The sequence below is a fragment of the Anomaloglossus baeobatrachus genome, chromosome 7 (genome assembly GCF_048569485.1).
Source record: "Anomaloglossus baeobatrachus isolate aAnoBae1 chromosome 7, aAnoBae1.hap1, whole genome shotgun sequence".
Lineage (NCBI taxonomy): Eukaryota > Metazoa > Chordata > Amphibia > Anura > Aromobatidae > Anomaloglossus > Anomaloglossus baeobatrachus.
The window spans coordinates 32,879,380-32,896,774 of record NC_134359.1 but is presented as its reverse complement, the minus strand read 5'-3'; the positions used below and the strand labels follow the sequence as shown (position 1 = coordinate 32,896,774).

The window sequence follows — 17,395 nt, the reverse complement described above, 5'->3', positions numbered from 1 at the left end:
GCTCGGCGTGCATGCCCACATCAAAGGCAGGGAGACGACTTATGATAGGATTAAAAGGGTTCCCGATTATGAAGTTGTCCTTCCAGAGCTGTTTCATCTTGTGTTACAAGCAGATTCTGCAGTCACTGCACTGGAAGGGACAAATCCTGAGCAAAGATTAACAAGGTGCAGATTTAAAGGGAAACTGTCACCAGTTTTTTCCCTATTAAACCAAAAGTTTCCTTCTGCAGCTCCTGGGCTGCATTCTAGGAAGGGGCACCTTGTTGCAGACCCCAAAAAGAACTTTATAGAATCTCACAGTTTCCTATGCAAATGACTTGGGCGGGCTCATTTTGAGCTCCTGTCCTTCCTTCTGGCCTTGCTCGCCGTACCCCTGTCATGATTTACATGGATGATGACACCCCCGTCATCCTCCACGCTGATGCCGAAGTCTCGCACACGTGCAATTCGCTGTGCCCCTATTACGGACCTGAGCAAAAAGTTCCCCTCGAGCGCTGGTGATATAGTTGCGCAGGCGCGAGATTATGGGCGGTTATTATGGTGCATGACCTCACCAGCGTCATCCTCGTACCCGCCCATAGTCTCGCGCCTGCGCAAATACATCACCGGCGCACAAGGAAAACTTTCTGCTCAGGCCCGCGATAGGGGCACAGCGCACTGCGCCTGCGCGAGACTTCGCCAGCAGCATGGACAATGATGGGGGCGTCATCATCCATAAAAATCATAACAGGGGGACGGCAAGCAAGGCCAGAAGGAAGGACAGGAGCCGAAAATGAGACCACCCATCTGGCCAACACAAGTCATTTGCATAGGAAACGGTGAGATTTTATAAAGTTCTTTTTGGGGTCTGCAACAAGGTGCCCCTTCCTAGAATGCAGCCCAGGGGCTGCAGAAGGTGACACTTTTGGTTTAATAGGGAATAAACTGGTGACAGGTTCCCTTTAAACCCTCACGTCACAGGTCTGCAGTGGATGTTACAGCTTTTCTGCTATTGTAATGCGCTGAAGATTCTCCATTCATATATCTAAACCAGAAAATAATCACCTGCCCCAAGTGAGCATGCGCTAACAGATTCAAAAAAGTCTTTCTGTTAAAAATATAGCATCACACCTACCGACTGCTAGTAAATGTATAGTATTGCAGCTTAGGCTCGTTTCACACATCCAGATTGTCGAATCCGGCGCACTTCAGTACAGCGTGATACAGTACAATGGCAGCGCGACAAGCTCTGGTCACATGCCGTCATGTGACCGGAGCATGTGACCTGGAAGTTGCTGCGCTGCCATTGTACTGTATCACGCTGTACTGAAATGCGCCGGATTCGACAATCCGGATGTGTGAAACGGGCCTTAATTGGAGTAAATTGTATGAAGTTGCGGTATTACACACAACCAGTAAACAGATGTGGCGCTGTTCTCAGATGGCAGCAGATACGGTTTTCTAATTTTGGAAACCTTTTGTAGGGATTGGATGACAATGCGCGTACAACAGAGCCACAACTGCTCCAATTCGGAGTCCTGATGTAACCCACTAACCTTTTTTTTACAGCAAATTATATGCTGCACTAATACAGCCTTGTATAGAAAAGCAAGTTCAGGTAACAGTACCCACCTGGCTATGCTGCTGATGGCACTGCTCTGAGTAACCTTTGGCACTCGGTCCATGCTGGCAGCGACTGTGGCGAGTTTTAAGGCTGTGGGAGATGGTGCAGAAGTCCTTGTATTGATATGCACATTGACAGGTGACACAACACTCAGGTTGTTGAGGTGAACGGTGTTCGTTAGGCAGGAGTTACTCATAGGGAGGGTCTGGGGACTACTTGTGCACAATGTTGGGATTAAGTGGTTTGTGGTGGGGTGTCCAACCGTCCGGACGAGCTGAACCGTTGAGATCCCTGGGCTGGAGGATAAAGCCACGTTTGCAGAGTACAGCGTCTTGGTAGCCCCTAGAAAGAAAGGAAAAAAAAATTAGAAATTGCATCTAGGGGCAGCACGGTGGCTCAGTGGTTAGCACTACAGTTGTGGTGGCTCAGTGGTTAGCACTGCAGTCTTGTGGTGCCTCAGTTGTTAGCACTGCAGTCATGTGGTGGCTCAGTGGTTAGCACTGCAGTCATGTGGTGGCTCAGTGGTTAGCACTGCAGTCATGTGGTGGCTCAGTGGTTAGCACTGCAGTCTTGCAGCGCTGGGGTCCTGGGTTCAAATCCCACTAAAAACAACATCTGAGTTTGTATGTTCTCTCCGTGTTTGCGTGGGTTTCTTCCGGGTTCTCCGGTTTCCTCCCACACTCCTATAACATACTGATCGGGAACCTAGATTGTGAGCCCCAATGGGGACAGTGTTGCCATTGTATGTAAAGGACTCTGGAATTAACAGCGCTATATAAATGAATAAATATTATTATTATTATTATATCTAGTAATCAACAGGAAGCTATAAGAACAATCCGAAATCAGATTTAGAAAAATGGATTGTAAATTTACAGAATCCCAGAATAATGATCCAAAAACATCCAAACTGCCCAATGACAGAAAAAAAATAAAATTTAAAATAGATCCTTTCTGATTTATTAAAAATATACTGTAAAAGTAGGTGTTAAAAATGCACGGTGCAAATATTTATACATTCTAGTTTTCGGCCGATTCATCAATTGCAGCTTTTTAAAACTTGGCGCCTCTACTCCAATCGCCCCTTGGTGAAGCTTTATTCATGTCACATTTCTCAACATTTTGAAAAAGATGAGACTTTTTAATTAAAAACTTGCAAATATGGTTGACGACAGGAAAGAAGCCCTTTTGTTTTGTTACTTTGCACCACAATCATGAACTACGTGCACCATTTTGATGAATTTTGGAGAAATAAATGTCAGCAAATACTTCAAGATAAAAGAAAAAAAAAAATAGAAGAAATGAGAAAAAATAATGAATCAGGGCCGATGTGTAGAAAATTATAGGTAATTGTATGCAATTTTGAGCAAAAAAAATAAATAAAATTGATAGAAAGGAGACAAAAAAGCAAAAAGGCTGAACTCATCTTAAAAATGTCTTGAGACGTGGCCCACACTTACCTCCTGGAGGTTGTACGACGCCGTTCAAGGTGCTGTGGCCGGAGCTTTGATCCTTGTTGACTTCGCTGCGTCCCGGTGCAGGTGAATTAATCACAGCAGATGCAGCAAAGAGGGCGCTCGCCGAGTCCAGTGTCTTGGACATGCAGTCAGACTTTCCAGGGCCCTTAGGATGATAAATATCAGTTTCAGCATCAGATAGAATGGATTTTTGGTATATTGTGCGGTGGCTTGTAAAGGTTTGGGCACCCCTGCTGCAGATTACTGTCATTGTGATCTGTTAAGCAAATTGAAAATTAAACGATGTCTAAAAAGGCAGAAAGTTACAGAGGTCACATTTCCTTTGTATTTTAGACAAAAAAAAAAATATTTTATATTTTAAGATTAACAAAAAAGGAAAATGGGCTGATGCAACAATTTGGGCACCCTGCATGGTTAGTACCTAGTGGCACCTCCTTGGGACAGTATCACAGCTTGTAAACACTTTTGTAGCAGCCAAGAGTCTTTCAATTCTTGTTTGAGGTATTTTCATCCATTCTTCCTTGGAGACGTCTTCCAGTTCTGTGAGATTCCTGGCTCGTCTTGCATGCTCTGCTCTTCCTTGGAGAGGTCTTCCAGTTCTGTGAGATTCCTGGCTCGTCTTGCATGCTCTGCTCTTCCTTGGAGACGTCTTCCAGTTGCGTGAGATTCCTGGCTCGTCTTGCATGCTCTGCTCTTCCTTGGAGATGTCTTCCAGTTCTGTGAGATTCCTGGCTCGTCTTGCATGCTCTGCTCTTCCTTGGAGACGTCTTCCAGTTGCGTGAGATTCCTGGCTCGTCTTGCATGCTCTGCTCTTCCTTGGAGATGTCTTCCAGTTCTGTGAGATTCCTGGCTCGTCTTGCATGCACTGCTCTTCCTTGGAGACGTCTTCCAGTTGTGTGAGATTCCTGGCTCGTCTTGCATGCACTGCTCTTCCTTGGAGAAGTCTTCCAGTTCTGTGAGATTTCTGACTCATCTTGCATTCTCTGCTCTTTTTTGTGGGGTTATGTTTGCATCAAGAATTTGTTGAAATTTCCTTGAATCCATTCGTCCCTCTACCTGTGAAATGTTCCCTGCGCCATTGATTGCAACACAACCCAAAACATGATTGATCCCCCCCAATGCTTAATGGTTGGCAAGATGTTCTTTTCCTGAAATTCTGTGCCCTTCCATGTATACCTTTGATCATTGTGGCCATAGATTTAAATTTTAAACTCAGTGTTTCACAGCACTTGTTTCCAAAATGGTTTGTTTACATGTTCTTTTGCAGACTTCTAACACTGAATTTTATGGTGAAGACGCAGAAGAGGTTTTCTTCTGATGACTCTTCCATGAAGACCATATTTGTGCAAGTGTCTCTAAACAGTAGAACAATGCACCACAACTCCAGAGTCTGCTAAATCTTCCTGAAGGTATTTTGCAGTCATGCAGGGGCTCCGATTTGCCTCTCTATCAATTCTACCAGCAGTTTTCACAGAAATTTAGCTTGGTCTTCCAGAACTTATCTTGACCTCCACTGTTCCTGGTGACTGCCATTTCTTAATTACATTTGAAACTGAGGAAAGGTTACCTTGAAAACGCTTTGCTATCTTCTTTATAGCCTTTTCCTGCCTTGTGGGCCTTGTTCATTTTCAGAGTGCTAGGCAGCTGCTTAGAAGAACCCATGGCTGCTGTTTTTGGCACAAGGTTAGAGGAGGCTCGGATTGTATAAAATTGTGAAATTCGCCTTTCCTAACGATGATCGTGAACAAGCCAAAACACCTTAAAGGGAACCAATCACCAGGATTTTTGCATATAACCTAAAGTCAGTCCTAGTGAAGTTATTATCTGATCCTTAGCTGCTGTCACTCAAGAAGCTGATGATTTTATAAACTTTACTATCTTAAGCCCGCTTTACACGTTGGAATTTCGCATACGATATCGTATGCCCCCGTCACACGTACCTACCCGTCCATACGACCTCGATGTGGGCGGCGAACGTTCACTTCCTGGAGTGGGAGGGACGTTCGGCGTCACATCGACGTCACGTGGCAGCCGGCCAATAGAAGCGGAGGGGCGGAGCAGAGCAGGACATAAACATCCCACCCACCTCCTTCCTTCCGCATTGCTGGCCGGGAGCCGCAGGACGTAGATAAGATCTGTTCATCGTTCCCGGGGTGTCACACACTGAGAAAGGTACGATGTGTATAAGATGAACTTTTTAACGTTCAATCGCAATCGCACGTACCTGTCACACACTGCAATGTACCTTACAATGCCGGATGTGCGTCACTTACGACGTGACCCCGCCGACACATTGTAAGATACATTGCAGCGTGTAAAGCGGGCTTTAGATTTCAAAACCTAAACATCAGAGCTGACCACTACAGGTACGTATAGAATCAGCCTGATAGCGTCAGTATAGCACTGCATTTAGGTTATACAGTATACGAAAATCCTGGTGATTGGTTCCCTTTAAACAGGTTAATTAAGGTCTGAAACCTTGGTCAAAGTTATCTCAGCACACAAATCTCCAAGGGTGCTCAAACTTCTGCATCGGCCCAAAAAAGTTCATTTTAAAATGTAAAAGAGGAAAATCTCTTTTTACTTTTTTTGCCTAGAAAACCCAAAAGGAAATGTGTCATCTTCAACTTTTGCAGGCATCACACAGTACGATATATCGTGCGATATGTCGGCGGGGTCACGTCGTAAGTGACGCACATCCGGCATCGTATTGATATATCGTAGCGTGTGAAAAATACTCACCTTATCATTGCTCATGGACACGTCGCTCATTTTCAAAAAGTCGTTTCTTGTTCTGCGCGCCGGTTGTTCATCGTTCCCGGGGCAGCATGCATCGCTCCGTGTGACACCCCGGGAACGATGAACACAACTTACCTGCGTCCTCCGGCAATGCAGAAGGAAGGATGTGGGCGGGATGTTTACGTACCGCTCATCTCCGCCCCTGCGCGTCTATTGGCCGGCGGCTGTATGACGTCGCTGTGACGCCAAATGTCCCTCCCCCTTCAGGAAGAGGATGTTCGTGACAGGGGGTGAACGACTTTGTGCGCCACGAGCAACTAATTACCCGTGACGCACTAACGACGGGGGCGGATACGATCGCTCGTGCGATCGCACGATAGATCATACCGTGTGATGCCGGCATTTGTCTTTTAGAGATAAATTTAATCTTCACCTTGCTTAACTGTTCACAAGAACACTAATTTTGACCAGGGGTGCCCAAACTTTTACATGTGAGTGTATATTACATAATGAATATCCTATTCATGTTTGGATAATTTGTAACGAATCCCAAAGTACTATTGCGGAATGCGTCACAAATAACAAACCTAATTAGTAATAATAAGTCAATGAGGAAGCCGAGCATATTTCTTGTTGTGACGAATACTAGAATGGTACTTGGTATTCGGTGAGCCTTGTCCGAACACGAATAGTTACTATTTGCCCATTACTACCTGTAATATTGACAAAGGATATGTAGGACTTCTAATCACCAGTAGATGGCGCTAATGAAACCTTATTTTATCTGGGATCATTTAGTGCACAAAAAGATTAAAAAAAGGTCTCCACTCCGATTGCAAGCGCGACGCAGGAGATCGGCTAGGACAACCTTCTGTTCAACATGCATTATGGCAAAAAAAAAAAAAGATTAGTGTGACCACTGCTGTATTAATGCATGGAGCCCCGTTATGGTACCTTACTGTACAGGGTGCGGTACCTGTGCGTTTGGATTTATCTGCTGTGACGACTGCTGGCAGTGCTGCTTCTGTTGGAGCTGCGCCAGCTGCTGTTTTTGCATCTGTACTAACTGCTGCTGATGCGTCTGGAACTGTTCCTCTGTGATGCCACCCGTCACTGCAAAACAAAGCACATGTGACTTCACCTACACCGTGTGCAGAATTATTAAAAAGTTATATTTTAGAGGATTTTTTTTTTATTATTGATCAACAACTATGTTCTCAATCACCCAAAAGACTCATAAATATCAAAGCTTAATATTTTTGGCAGTTGGAGGTTTTTTTTTTTTTTTTTAGATTTGGCTATCTTAGGAGGATTTCTGTTTTTGCAGGTAACTATTACTGTGCAGAATTATTAAACAACTTAATAATAACCAAATATATTCCCATCTCACTTGTTTATTGTCACCAGGTAAACCAATATAACTGCACAAAATTTAGAAAAAGGGAATTTTGTTTACTTACCGTAAATTCCTTTTCTTCTAGCTCCTATTGGGAGACCCAGACAATTGGGTGTATAGCTTCTGCCTCCGGAGGCCACACAAAGTATTACACTTTAAAAAGTGTAACCCCTCCCCTCTGCCTATACACCCTCCCGTGGACCACGGGCTCCTCAGTTTTGGTGCAAAAGCAGGAAGGAGGAAACTTATAAATTGGTCTAGGGTAAATGCAATCCGAAGGATGTTCGGAGAACTGAAGACCATGAACCAAAAGAACAATTCAACATCAACAACATGTGAACACAAAAGAACAACCAGCCCAAAGGGAACAGGGGCGGGTGCTGGGTCTCCCAATAGGAGCTAGAAGAAAAGGAATTTACGGTAAGTAAACAAAATTCCCTTTTTCTTTGTCGCTCCATTGGGAGACCCAGACAATTGGGACGTCCCAAAGCAGTCCCTGGGTGGGTAAAAGAATACCTCAATCGAAAGAGCCGAAAAACGGCCCCCTCTTACAGGTGGGCAACCGCCGCCTGAAGGACTCGCCCACCTAGACTGGCGTCAGCCGACGCATAGGTATGCACTTGATAGTGTTTCGTGAAAGTGTGCAGACTAGACCACGTAGCTGCCTGACACACCTGCTGAGCCGTCGCCCGGTGCCGCAAAGCCCAGGACGCACCCACGGCTCTGGTAGAATGGGCTTTCAACCCTGAAGGGAGCGGAAGCCCGGAAGAACGGTAGGCCTCGAGAATCGGTTCCTTGATCCACCGAGCCAAGGTTGACTTGGAGGCCTGAGAGCCCTTACGCTGGCCAGCGACAAGGACAAAGAGCGCGTCTGAACGGCGCAGGGGCGCCGTGCGAGACACGTAGAACCGGAGTGCTCTCACTAGATCCAAAGAGTGCAAATCCTTTTCACACTGGTGAATTGGATTAGGGCAAAAGGAAGGCAAGGAGATATCCTGATTTAGATGGAAAGGGGATACCACCTTAGGGAGAAATTCCGGGACCGGACGGAGAACCACCTTATCCTGGTGAAAAACCAGGAAGGGAGCTTTGCATGACAGCGCTGCAAGCTCAGACACTCTCCGAAGAGACGTGACTGCCACTAGGAAGGCCACCTTCTGCGAAAGACGGGGGAGAGAGGCATCCCGCAGCGGCTCAAAAGGCGGCTTTTGAAGAGCCGTCAGGACCCTGTTAAGGTCCCAAGGTTCCAACGGACGTTTGTAAGGTGGAACTATGTGGCAGACCCCCTGCAGGAACGTGCGGACCTGCGGAAGCCTGGCTAGACGCTTTTGAAAAAGCACGGAGAGCGCCGACACTTGGCCCTTGATAGAGCCGAGGGACAAACCCTTGTCCACTCCAGATTGAAGGAATGAAAGGAATGTGGGTAAGGCAAACGGCCATGGAGGAAAGCCGTTATCAGAGCACCAGGACAGGAAGATTTGCCAAGACCTATAATAGATCTTGGCGGACGTTGGCTTCCTGGCCTGTCTCATGGTGGCAATGACATCCTGAGATAACCCTGAAGACGCTAGGAGCCAGGACTCAATGGCCACACAGTCAGGTTGAGGGCCACAGAATTCAGATGGAAAAAACGGACCTTGTGACAGCAAGTCTGGGCGGTCTGGAAGTGCCCACGGATGACCCACCGTGAGATGCCACAGATCCGGATACCACGACCGCCTCGGCCAGTCTGGAGCGACGAGAATGGCGCGACGACAGTCGGACCTGATCTTGCGTAGTACTCTGGGCAGCATTGCCAGAGGGGGAAACACATACGGCAGTCGGAACTGCGACCAATCCTGCACTAACGCGTCCTTCGCCAGAGCTCTGTGATCCTGAGACCGTGCCATGAAGGCCGGGACCTTGTTGTTGTGCCGTGACGCCATGAGATCGACGTCCGGCGTTCCCCAGCGGCGACAGATCTCCCGAAACACGTCTGGGTGAAGAGACCATTCCCCCGCGTCCATGCCCTGACGACTGAGAAAATCTGCTTCCCAGTTTTCTACGCCCGGGATGTGAACTGTGGAGATGGTGGAGCCTGTGTCTTCCACCCACTGCAGAATCCGCCGGACTTCCTGGAAGGCCAGACGACTGCGAGTGCCGCCTTGGTGATTGATGTAGGCGACGGCACTGGCGTTGTCCGACTGGATTCGGATCTGCCTGCCCTCCAGCCACCGATGTTAAGCCAATAGGGCTAGATATACTGCCCTTATCTCCAGAATATTGATCTGAAGGGACGATTCTATCGGAGTCCAGGTTCCTTGAGCCCTGTGGTGGAGAAAAACCGCTCCCCAACCTGACAGGCTCGCGTCCGTGGTGACCACAGCCCAGGTTGGGGGTAGGAATGATCTTCCTCCCGACAGAGATGTGGGTAGGAGCCACCACTGAAGTGACGTCTTGGTTGCAAGGGAAAGAGAGACGTTCCTGTCGAGGGAAGCCGAACTCCTGTCCCATTTGCGGAGAATATCCCATTGGAGTGGCCGTAGATGAAATTGTGCAAACGGCACTGCCTCCATGGCTGCCACCATCTTCCCCAGGAAGTGCATGAGGCGCCTTAAGGGGTGTGATTGACTCCGAAGAAGTGATTGCACCCCTGCCTGCAGAGAAAGCTGTTTGTCCCGCGGTAGCTTGACTAACGCTGGCTGTGTGTGAAACTCCATCCCAAGGTAAGTCAGTGATTGGGTTGGTGTCAACTTGGATTTCGGGAAGTTGATGATCCACCCGAACTGCTGGAGAGTCGCCAGAGTGACGGTAAGGCTTTGTTGACACGCCACCCGAGAAGGGGCCCTGACTAGGAGATCGTCCAAGTAGGGGATCACCGAGTGGCCCTGAGAGTGGAGGACAGCCACGACGGACGCCATGACCTTGGTGAAAACCCGTGGGGCTGTCGCCAGGCCGAAGGGCAATGCGACGAACTGAAGGTGTTCGTCCCCGATGGCGAAACGTAGGAAACGTTGATGTTCGGGTGCGATCGGCACATGGAGATAAGCATCCTTGATGTCGATCGATGCCAGGAAGTCTCCTTGTGACAACGAGGCGATGACTGAGCGGAGAGATTCCATCCGAAACCGTCTGGTTCTCACATGTCTGTTGAGTAGCTTGAGGTCCAGAACGGGACGGAATGACCCGTCCTTTTTTGGCACTACGAACAAGTTGGAGTAAAAGCCGCGACCACGTTCCTGAGGGGGAACGGGGATCACAACACCTTCTGACTTCAGAGCGTCCACTGCCTGAAAAAGTGCGTCGGCCTGAGCGGGGGGCGGGGAGGTTCTGAAGAAACGAGCCGCAGGACGAGAGCTGAACTCTATCCTGTAACCCTGAGACAGAATGTCTCTCACCCATCGGTCTTGAACATGTGGCCACCAGGCGTCTCCAAAGCGGGAGAGCCTGCCACCGACCGAGGATGCGGCTAGGGGAGGCTGAGAGTCATGAGGAGGCCGTCTTGGAGGCAGTGCCTCCTGCGGCCTTTTGGGGGCGTGACTTGGACCGCCACGCATAGGAGTTCCTCTGGCCTTTCTCCGGCCTCTTGGACGAGGAGGATTGTGGCTTGGCGGAGGGACGAAAGGACCGAAACCTTGATTGTATTTTTCGTTGCGGAGGCTTCTTAGGTCTGGACTGGGGTAAGGAGGATTCCTTTCCCTTGGATTCCTTAATAATCTCATCCAATCGTTCGCCAAATAAACGGTCGCCAGAAAAAGGCAGACCAGTTAAGAACCTTTTGGAAGCAGAGTCTGCTTTCCATTCGCGCAGCCACATGGCCCTGCGGACTGCCACGGAGTTAGCGGATGCTACAGCCGTCCGGCTAGCGGAGTCCAGGACGGCGTTCATGGCGTAGGACGAAAAGGCAGATGCCTGGGAAGTCAAAGAAGAAACATGCGGAGCAGAATTCCGTGTGACAGCATTAATCTCAGCCAGACAAGCAGAGATCGCTTGGAGAGCCCACACAGCGGCAAAGGCCGGGGCGAAAGACGCGCCCGTGGCCTCATAAATAGACTTCACCAAGAGCTCTATCTGTCTGTTAGTGGCATCCTTCAGGGATGAGCCATCTGCAACAGACACAACGGATCTAGCAGCCAATTTGGAGACTGGCGGATCCACCTTGGGAGAGGGAGACCAGCCCTTAACAACTTCAGATGGAAAGGGATAACGCGTGTCAGTATGCCGTTTAGCAAAGCGCTTGTCCGGGACCGCTCTGGGCTTCTGGACAGCGTCCCTGAAGTTAGAGTGATCAAAAAACGTATTTCACGTACACTTGGGGAACCGAAACTGGTGTTTCTCCTGCTGAGAAGCCGACTCCTCCACAGGAGGAGGCGGGGGAGAAAGATCCAACACCTGGTTGATGGATGAGATAAGATCATTTACTAAGGCATCCCCCTCAGGTGTATCAAGGTTAAGGGCGAAGTCAGGGTCAGAGCCCTGAGCTCCCACATCCGTCTCGTCTTCCTGAGAGTCCTACGAGCAGCGTGAGGAAGACGGGGAAGAGTCCCAGCGAGACCGCTTTGCCGGTCTGGGACTGCGGTCCGGGCAGGAGTCCTCCGCCTGAGACCTAGGGGCCAACCTGGGAGCGCGCTGCGGCGCGGACCGAGAGGGGCCTGGAGGAGACAAGCTAACAGGAACCGGGGCCTGTGAAGGGTCCGGTCTGGATTGCAATGCCTCCAGGAGCCTAGAAGACCATTTGTCCAAAGACTGTGCCATGGATTGAGAAAGGGACTGAGAGAGTTTCTCAGCAAAAGAGGCCAACCCCTGTGACTCTGTCCCTGCATGTTCAGGGGGAGCAGGGGGGTCTACCTGAGCCGAGGGGCCCACCAGTGCCCGAGGCTCCGGCTGAGCAAGCGTGGCAGGAGTCGAACACTGCTCACAGTGAGGGTACGTGGATCCCGCAGGCAACATAGCCCCACAAGAGGTACAGGCCGCGAAAAAAACCTGTGCCTTAGCAGTTTTGCTCCTTGTGGACGACATGCTGTTGTCTCCTAGGAGAGTGACCAACTGAGGGTATATAGGGACCAAGGTATACGGACTGACCGAACAGATATATATCTATTATATAAATATATATATATATATGTATCTATACCGGCACCCCATGGGGCCAGCACCGGGTGACCGGTGTGGCTTACCGACCGCTAACGAGCGGAGTGTGTCCTCCAGATTCCCTGCCTTGGATCCCCCGGAGCTGCTGAGCTGTTCACTGAGAAGCATCCACCGGCAGAATGCCAGAAAATGGCCGCCGGAGCTCTCAGGGGAGGAGTGGAGCCGAGGGCGGCGCTAGCCAAGAGCGGGAATCTGGGGTCCCCACAGTGGTCAGTGAGGGGGGAGGAAGACATGCAGGATGCTCCAGCCCTCACATCCGACGTCATGCCGGAGAACCCGCCCTTACCCCTGACAGGCAGGCCCGGGGGTGGGATTTTTGCGACAAGGCCGCGGTGAAGCCGGGGACTAAATTTGAGGCCGCGCCCGACAAGCAGGCACGGTCGGCGCGGAAGTCCACCGGCCTCCTCAGTTTTAAAACCACCGCAGCTTCCGGGAAGAAGTTGCGCTCTCTGTACGATCCCCGACAGGGATACAGAGTACCTTTAAGTTGCAGGGCCCGGTCCCTGGGTTTGAAGAGGCTCCGGTCCGGCAGGTTCCCTCAGGGGCTGCGGATGGAGCACGGTCCCAGTAAATGGAAGACCGCTCAGGATCCCACTTCTCCCAGAGCCGCTAAGGGATGGTGAGGAGACGGCATGTGGCTCCAGCCTCCGTACCCGCAATGGGTACCACAGCCTTAACAACACCGCCGACATAGTGGGGTGAGAAGGGAACATGCCGGGGGCCCCATCGGGGTCCTCTTTTCTTCCATCCGACATGACTATGTATGAGAATGCATGAGTAGATGTGTGCCTCCTTCCACACAAAGCATAAAACTGAGGAGCCCGTGGTCCACGGGAGGGTGTATAGGCAGAGGGGAGGGGTTACACTTTTTAAAGTGTAATACTTTGTGTGGCCTCCAGAGGCAGAAGCTATACACCCAATTGTCTGGGTCTCCCAATGGAGCGACAAAGAAATAAACATTTCTGACATACAAAAACAAAACCCCCAAAAAATTAGTGACCAATATAGCCACCTTTCTTTATGATGACACTCAGCAGCCGACCATCCATAGATTCTGTCAGTTGCTTGATCTGTTTACGATCAACATTGCGTGCAGCAGCCACCACAGCCTCCAGACACTGCTCCGAGAGGTGCACTGTTTTCCCTCCCTGTAGATCTCACATTTTATGAGGGACCACAGGTTCTCTATGGGGTTCAGATCAGGTGAACAAGGGGGCCATGTCATTATTTTTTCATCTTTTAGCCCTTTACTGGCCGGCCACGCTGTGGAGTAGTTGGATGCATTTGATGGAGCATTGTCCTGCATGAAAATCATGTTTTTCTTGAACGATACCGACTTCTTCCTGTACCACTGCTTGAAGAAGTGGTCTTCCAGAAACTGGCAGGAGGGTCTGGGAGTTGAGCTTCACTCCATCCTCAACCCGAAAAGATCCCACAAGGTCATCTTTGATGATATCAGCCCATACCAGTGCCCACCTCCACCTTGCTGGCATCTGAGTCGGAGTGGAGCTCTCTGCCCTTTAATGATCCAGCCTCTGGCCCATCCATCTGCCCATCAAGAGTCACTCTCATTTCATCAGTCCACAAAACCTTTGAAAAATCAGTCTTCAGATATTTCTTGGCCCAGTCTTGATGTTTTATCTTATGCTTCTTGTTCAGAGGTGGTGGTTTTTTAGCCTTCCTTACCTTGGCCATGTCCCTGAGTATGGCACACCTTGTGCTTTTTGATACTCCAGTAACGTTGCAGCTCTGAAATAGGCCAAACTGGTGGCAAATGGCATCTTGGCAGTTTCACGCTTGATTTTCCTCAATTCATGGGCAGTTATTTTGCGCCTTTTTTGCCCAGCACGCTTCTTGCGACCCTGTTGGCTATTTGCCATGAAACGCTTGATTGTTCGGTGATCACGCTTCAAAAGTTTGGCAATTTCAAGACTGCTGCATCCCTCTGCAAGACATCTTACAATTTTGGACTTTTCAGAGCCTGTCAAATCTCTCTTCTGACCCATTTTGCCAAAGGAAAGGAAGTTGCCTAATTATTAAGCACACCTTATATAGGGTGTTGATGTCATTACACCGCACCCCTCCTCATTACAGAGATGCACATCACCTGATTTACTTCATTGGTAGTTGGCTCTCAGCCTATACAGCTTGGAGTAGGACAACATGTATAAAAAGCATCATGTGATCAAAGAAGGGAATTTTGTTTACTTACCGTAAATTCCTTTTCTTCTAGCTCCTATTGGGAGACCCAGACAATTGGGTGTATAGCTTCTGCCTCCGGAGGCCACACAAAGTATTACACTTTAAAAAGTGTAACCCCTCCCCTCTGCCTATACACCCTCCCGTGCATCACGGGCTCCTCAGTTTTGGTGCAAAAGCAGGAAGGAGGAAACTATAAAAATTGGTCTAAGGTAAATTCAATCCGAAGGATGTTCGGAGAACTGAAACCATGAACCAAAAGAACAATTCAACATGAACAACATATGTACACAAAGAACAACAGCCCGAAGGGAACAGGGGCGGGTGCTGGGTCTCCCAATAGGAGCTAGAAGAAAAGGAATTTATGGTAAGTAAATAAAATTCCCTTCTTCTTTGTCGCTCCATTGGGAGACCCAGACAATTGGGACGTCCAAAAGCAGTCCCTGGGTGGGTAAAAGAATACCCCAATAAAAAGAGCCGACAACGGCTCCCTCTTACAGGTGAGCAACCGCCGCCTGAAGGACCTGCCTACCTAGTCTGGCATCTGCCGAAGCATAGGTATGCACCTGATAGTGTTTCGTGAAAGTGTGCAGACTCGACCAGGTAGCCGCCTGACACACCTGCTGAGCCGAAGCCTGGTGCCGCAATGCCCAGGACGCACCTACAGCTCTGGTAGAATGGGCTTTCAGCCCTGAAGGAATCGGAAGCCCAGACGAACGGTAGGCTTCAAGAATCGGTTCCTTGATCCACCGAGCCAAGGTTGACTTGGAAGCCTGCGACCCCTTACGCTGGCCAGCGACAAGGACAAAGAGCGCATCAGAACGGCGCAGGGGCGCCGTGCGAGAAATGTAGAGCCGGAGTGCTCTCACTAGATCTAACAAATGCAACTCCTTTTCACATTGGTGAACTGGATGAGGACAAAAAGAAGGTAAGGAGATATCCTGATTGAGATGAAAAGGGGATACCACCTTAGGGAGAAATTCCGGGACCGGACGCAGAACCACCTTATCCTGGTGAAAAACCAGGAAGGGGGCTTTGCATGACAGCGCTGCCAACTCCGACACTCTACGGAGCGATGTGACTGCCACTAGAAAGACCACCTTCTGTGAAAGACGTGAAAGGGAGACATCCCGCAGTGGCTCGAAAGGTGGTTTCTGAAGAGCCTTTAGCACTCTGTTAAGATGCCATGGTTCCAGCGGCCTCTTGTAAGGTGGGACTATGTGGCAAACTCCCTGCAGGAACGTGCGGACTTGCGGAAGCCTGGCTAGACGCTTTTGAAAAAATACAGATAGCGCCGATACTTGTCCCTTGAGAGAGCCGAGAGACAACCCCTTGTCCATTCCGGATTGAAGGAAAGACAGAAAAGTGGGTAAGGCAAACGGCCAGGGGGTAAAACCCTGATCAGAGCACCAGGATAAGAAGATCCTCCAAGTCCTATGATAGATCTTGGCGGACGTTGGTTTCCTGGCCTGTCTCATAGTGGCAATGACATCTTGAGATAAGCCTGAGGACGCTAGTAGCCAGGACTCAATGGCCACACAGTCAGGTTGAGGGCCGCAGAATTCAGATGGAAAAATGGCCCTTGAGACAGCAAGTCTGGTCGGTCTGGGAGTGCCCACGGTTGACCCACCGTGAGGTGCCACAGATCCGGGTACCACGACCTCCTCGACCAGTCTGGAGTGACGAGGATGGTGCGGCGGCAGTCGGACTTGATCTTGCGTAACACTCTGGGCAGCATTGCCAGAGGAGGAAATACATAAGGCAGTCGAAACTGCGACCAATCCTGAACTAATGCGTCCGCCGCCAGAGCTCTGTGATCTTGAGACCGTGCCATGAATGCCGGGACTTTGTTGTTGTGCCGAGACGCCATGAGGTCGACGTCCGGCGTCCCCCAGCGGCAACAGATCTCTTGAAACACGTCCGGGTGAAGAGACCATTCCCCTGCGTCCATGCCCTGGCGACTGAGAAAGTCTGCTTCCCAGTTTTCTACGCCCGGGATGTGAACTGCGGAGATGGTGGAGGCTGTTGCCTCCGCCCACAGCAGAATCCGCCGAACTTCTTGGAAGGCTTGTCGGCTGCGCGTGCCGCTCTGGTGGTTGATGTACGCGACCGCCGTGGCGTTGTCCGACTGTATGCGGATCTGCCTGCCCTCCAGCCACCGATGGAACGCCTTTAGGGCTAGGTACACTGCCCTTATCTCCAGAACATTGATCTGAAGGGAGGACTCTGTCGGAGTCCAGGTTCCCTGAGCCCTGTGGTGGAGAAAAACCGCTCCCCACCCTGACAGACTCGTGTCCGTCGTGACCACAGCCCAGGATGGGGGAAGGAAGGATTTTCCCTTCGACAGAGAAGTGGGAAGAAGCCACCACTGAAGAGAGGTTTTGGCTGCCAGAGAAAGGGATACGTTCCTGTCTAGGGACGTCGACCTCCTGTCCCATTTGCGGAGAATGTCCCATTGGAGTGGACGCAGATGAAACTGCGCAAAGGGGACTGCCTCCATCGCTGCCACCATCTTCCCCAGGAAGTGCATGAGGCGCCTCAAGGGGTGTGACTGGGCCCGAAGGAGAGAGAGGGATTCCATGCGAAACCGTCTGGTTTTCACATGTCTGTTGAGCAATTTGAGGTCCAAAACGGGACGGAATGATCCGTCCTTTTTTGGCACCACGAACAGGTTGGAGTAAAAACCGCGACCCCGTTCCTGAAGGGGAACGGGGATCACAACTCCTTCTGTCTTCAGAGTGTCCACCGCCTGAGCAAATGCATCGGCTCGCTCGGGGGGCGGAGATGTTCTGAAGAAACGAGTCGGAGGACGAGAGCAGAACTCTATCCTGTAACCGTGAGACAGAATGT

The 17,395-nt window shown here is 50.0% G+C and overlaps 1 protein-coding gene across 1 annotated transcript in view; it reads right to left on the bottom strand.

The window, feature by feature from the left end:
* The window catches only part of EPC2 (enhancer of polycomb 2), a 108,813-nt gene that overhangs the window by 15,804 nt on the left and 75,614 nt on the right, over nucleotides 1-17,395 (bottom strand). The window contains exons 11-13 of the mRNA XM_075317183.1: nucleotides 6,797-6,933; nucleotides 3,064-3,226; nucleotides 1,612-1,945 (exon numbers count right to left, since the gene is read on the bottom strand). Coding sequence (XP_075173298.1) covers nucleotides 1,612-1,945; nucleotides 3,064-3,226; nucleotides 6,797-6,933 — 634 coding nt within the window. The remainder of the gene's footprint in view (nucleotides 1-1,611; nucleotides 1,946-3,063; nucleotides 3,227-6,796; nucleotides 6,934-17,395) is intronic.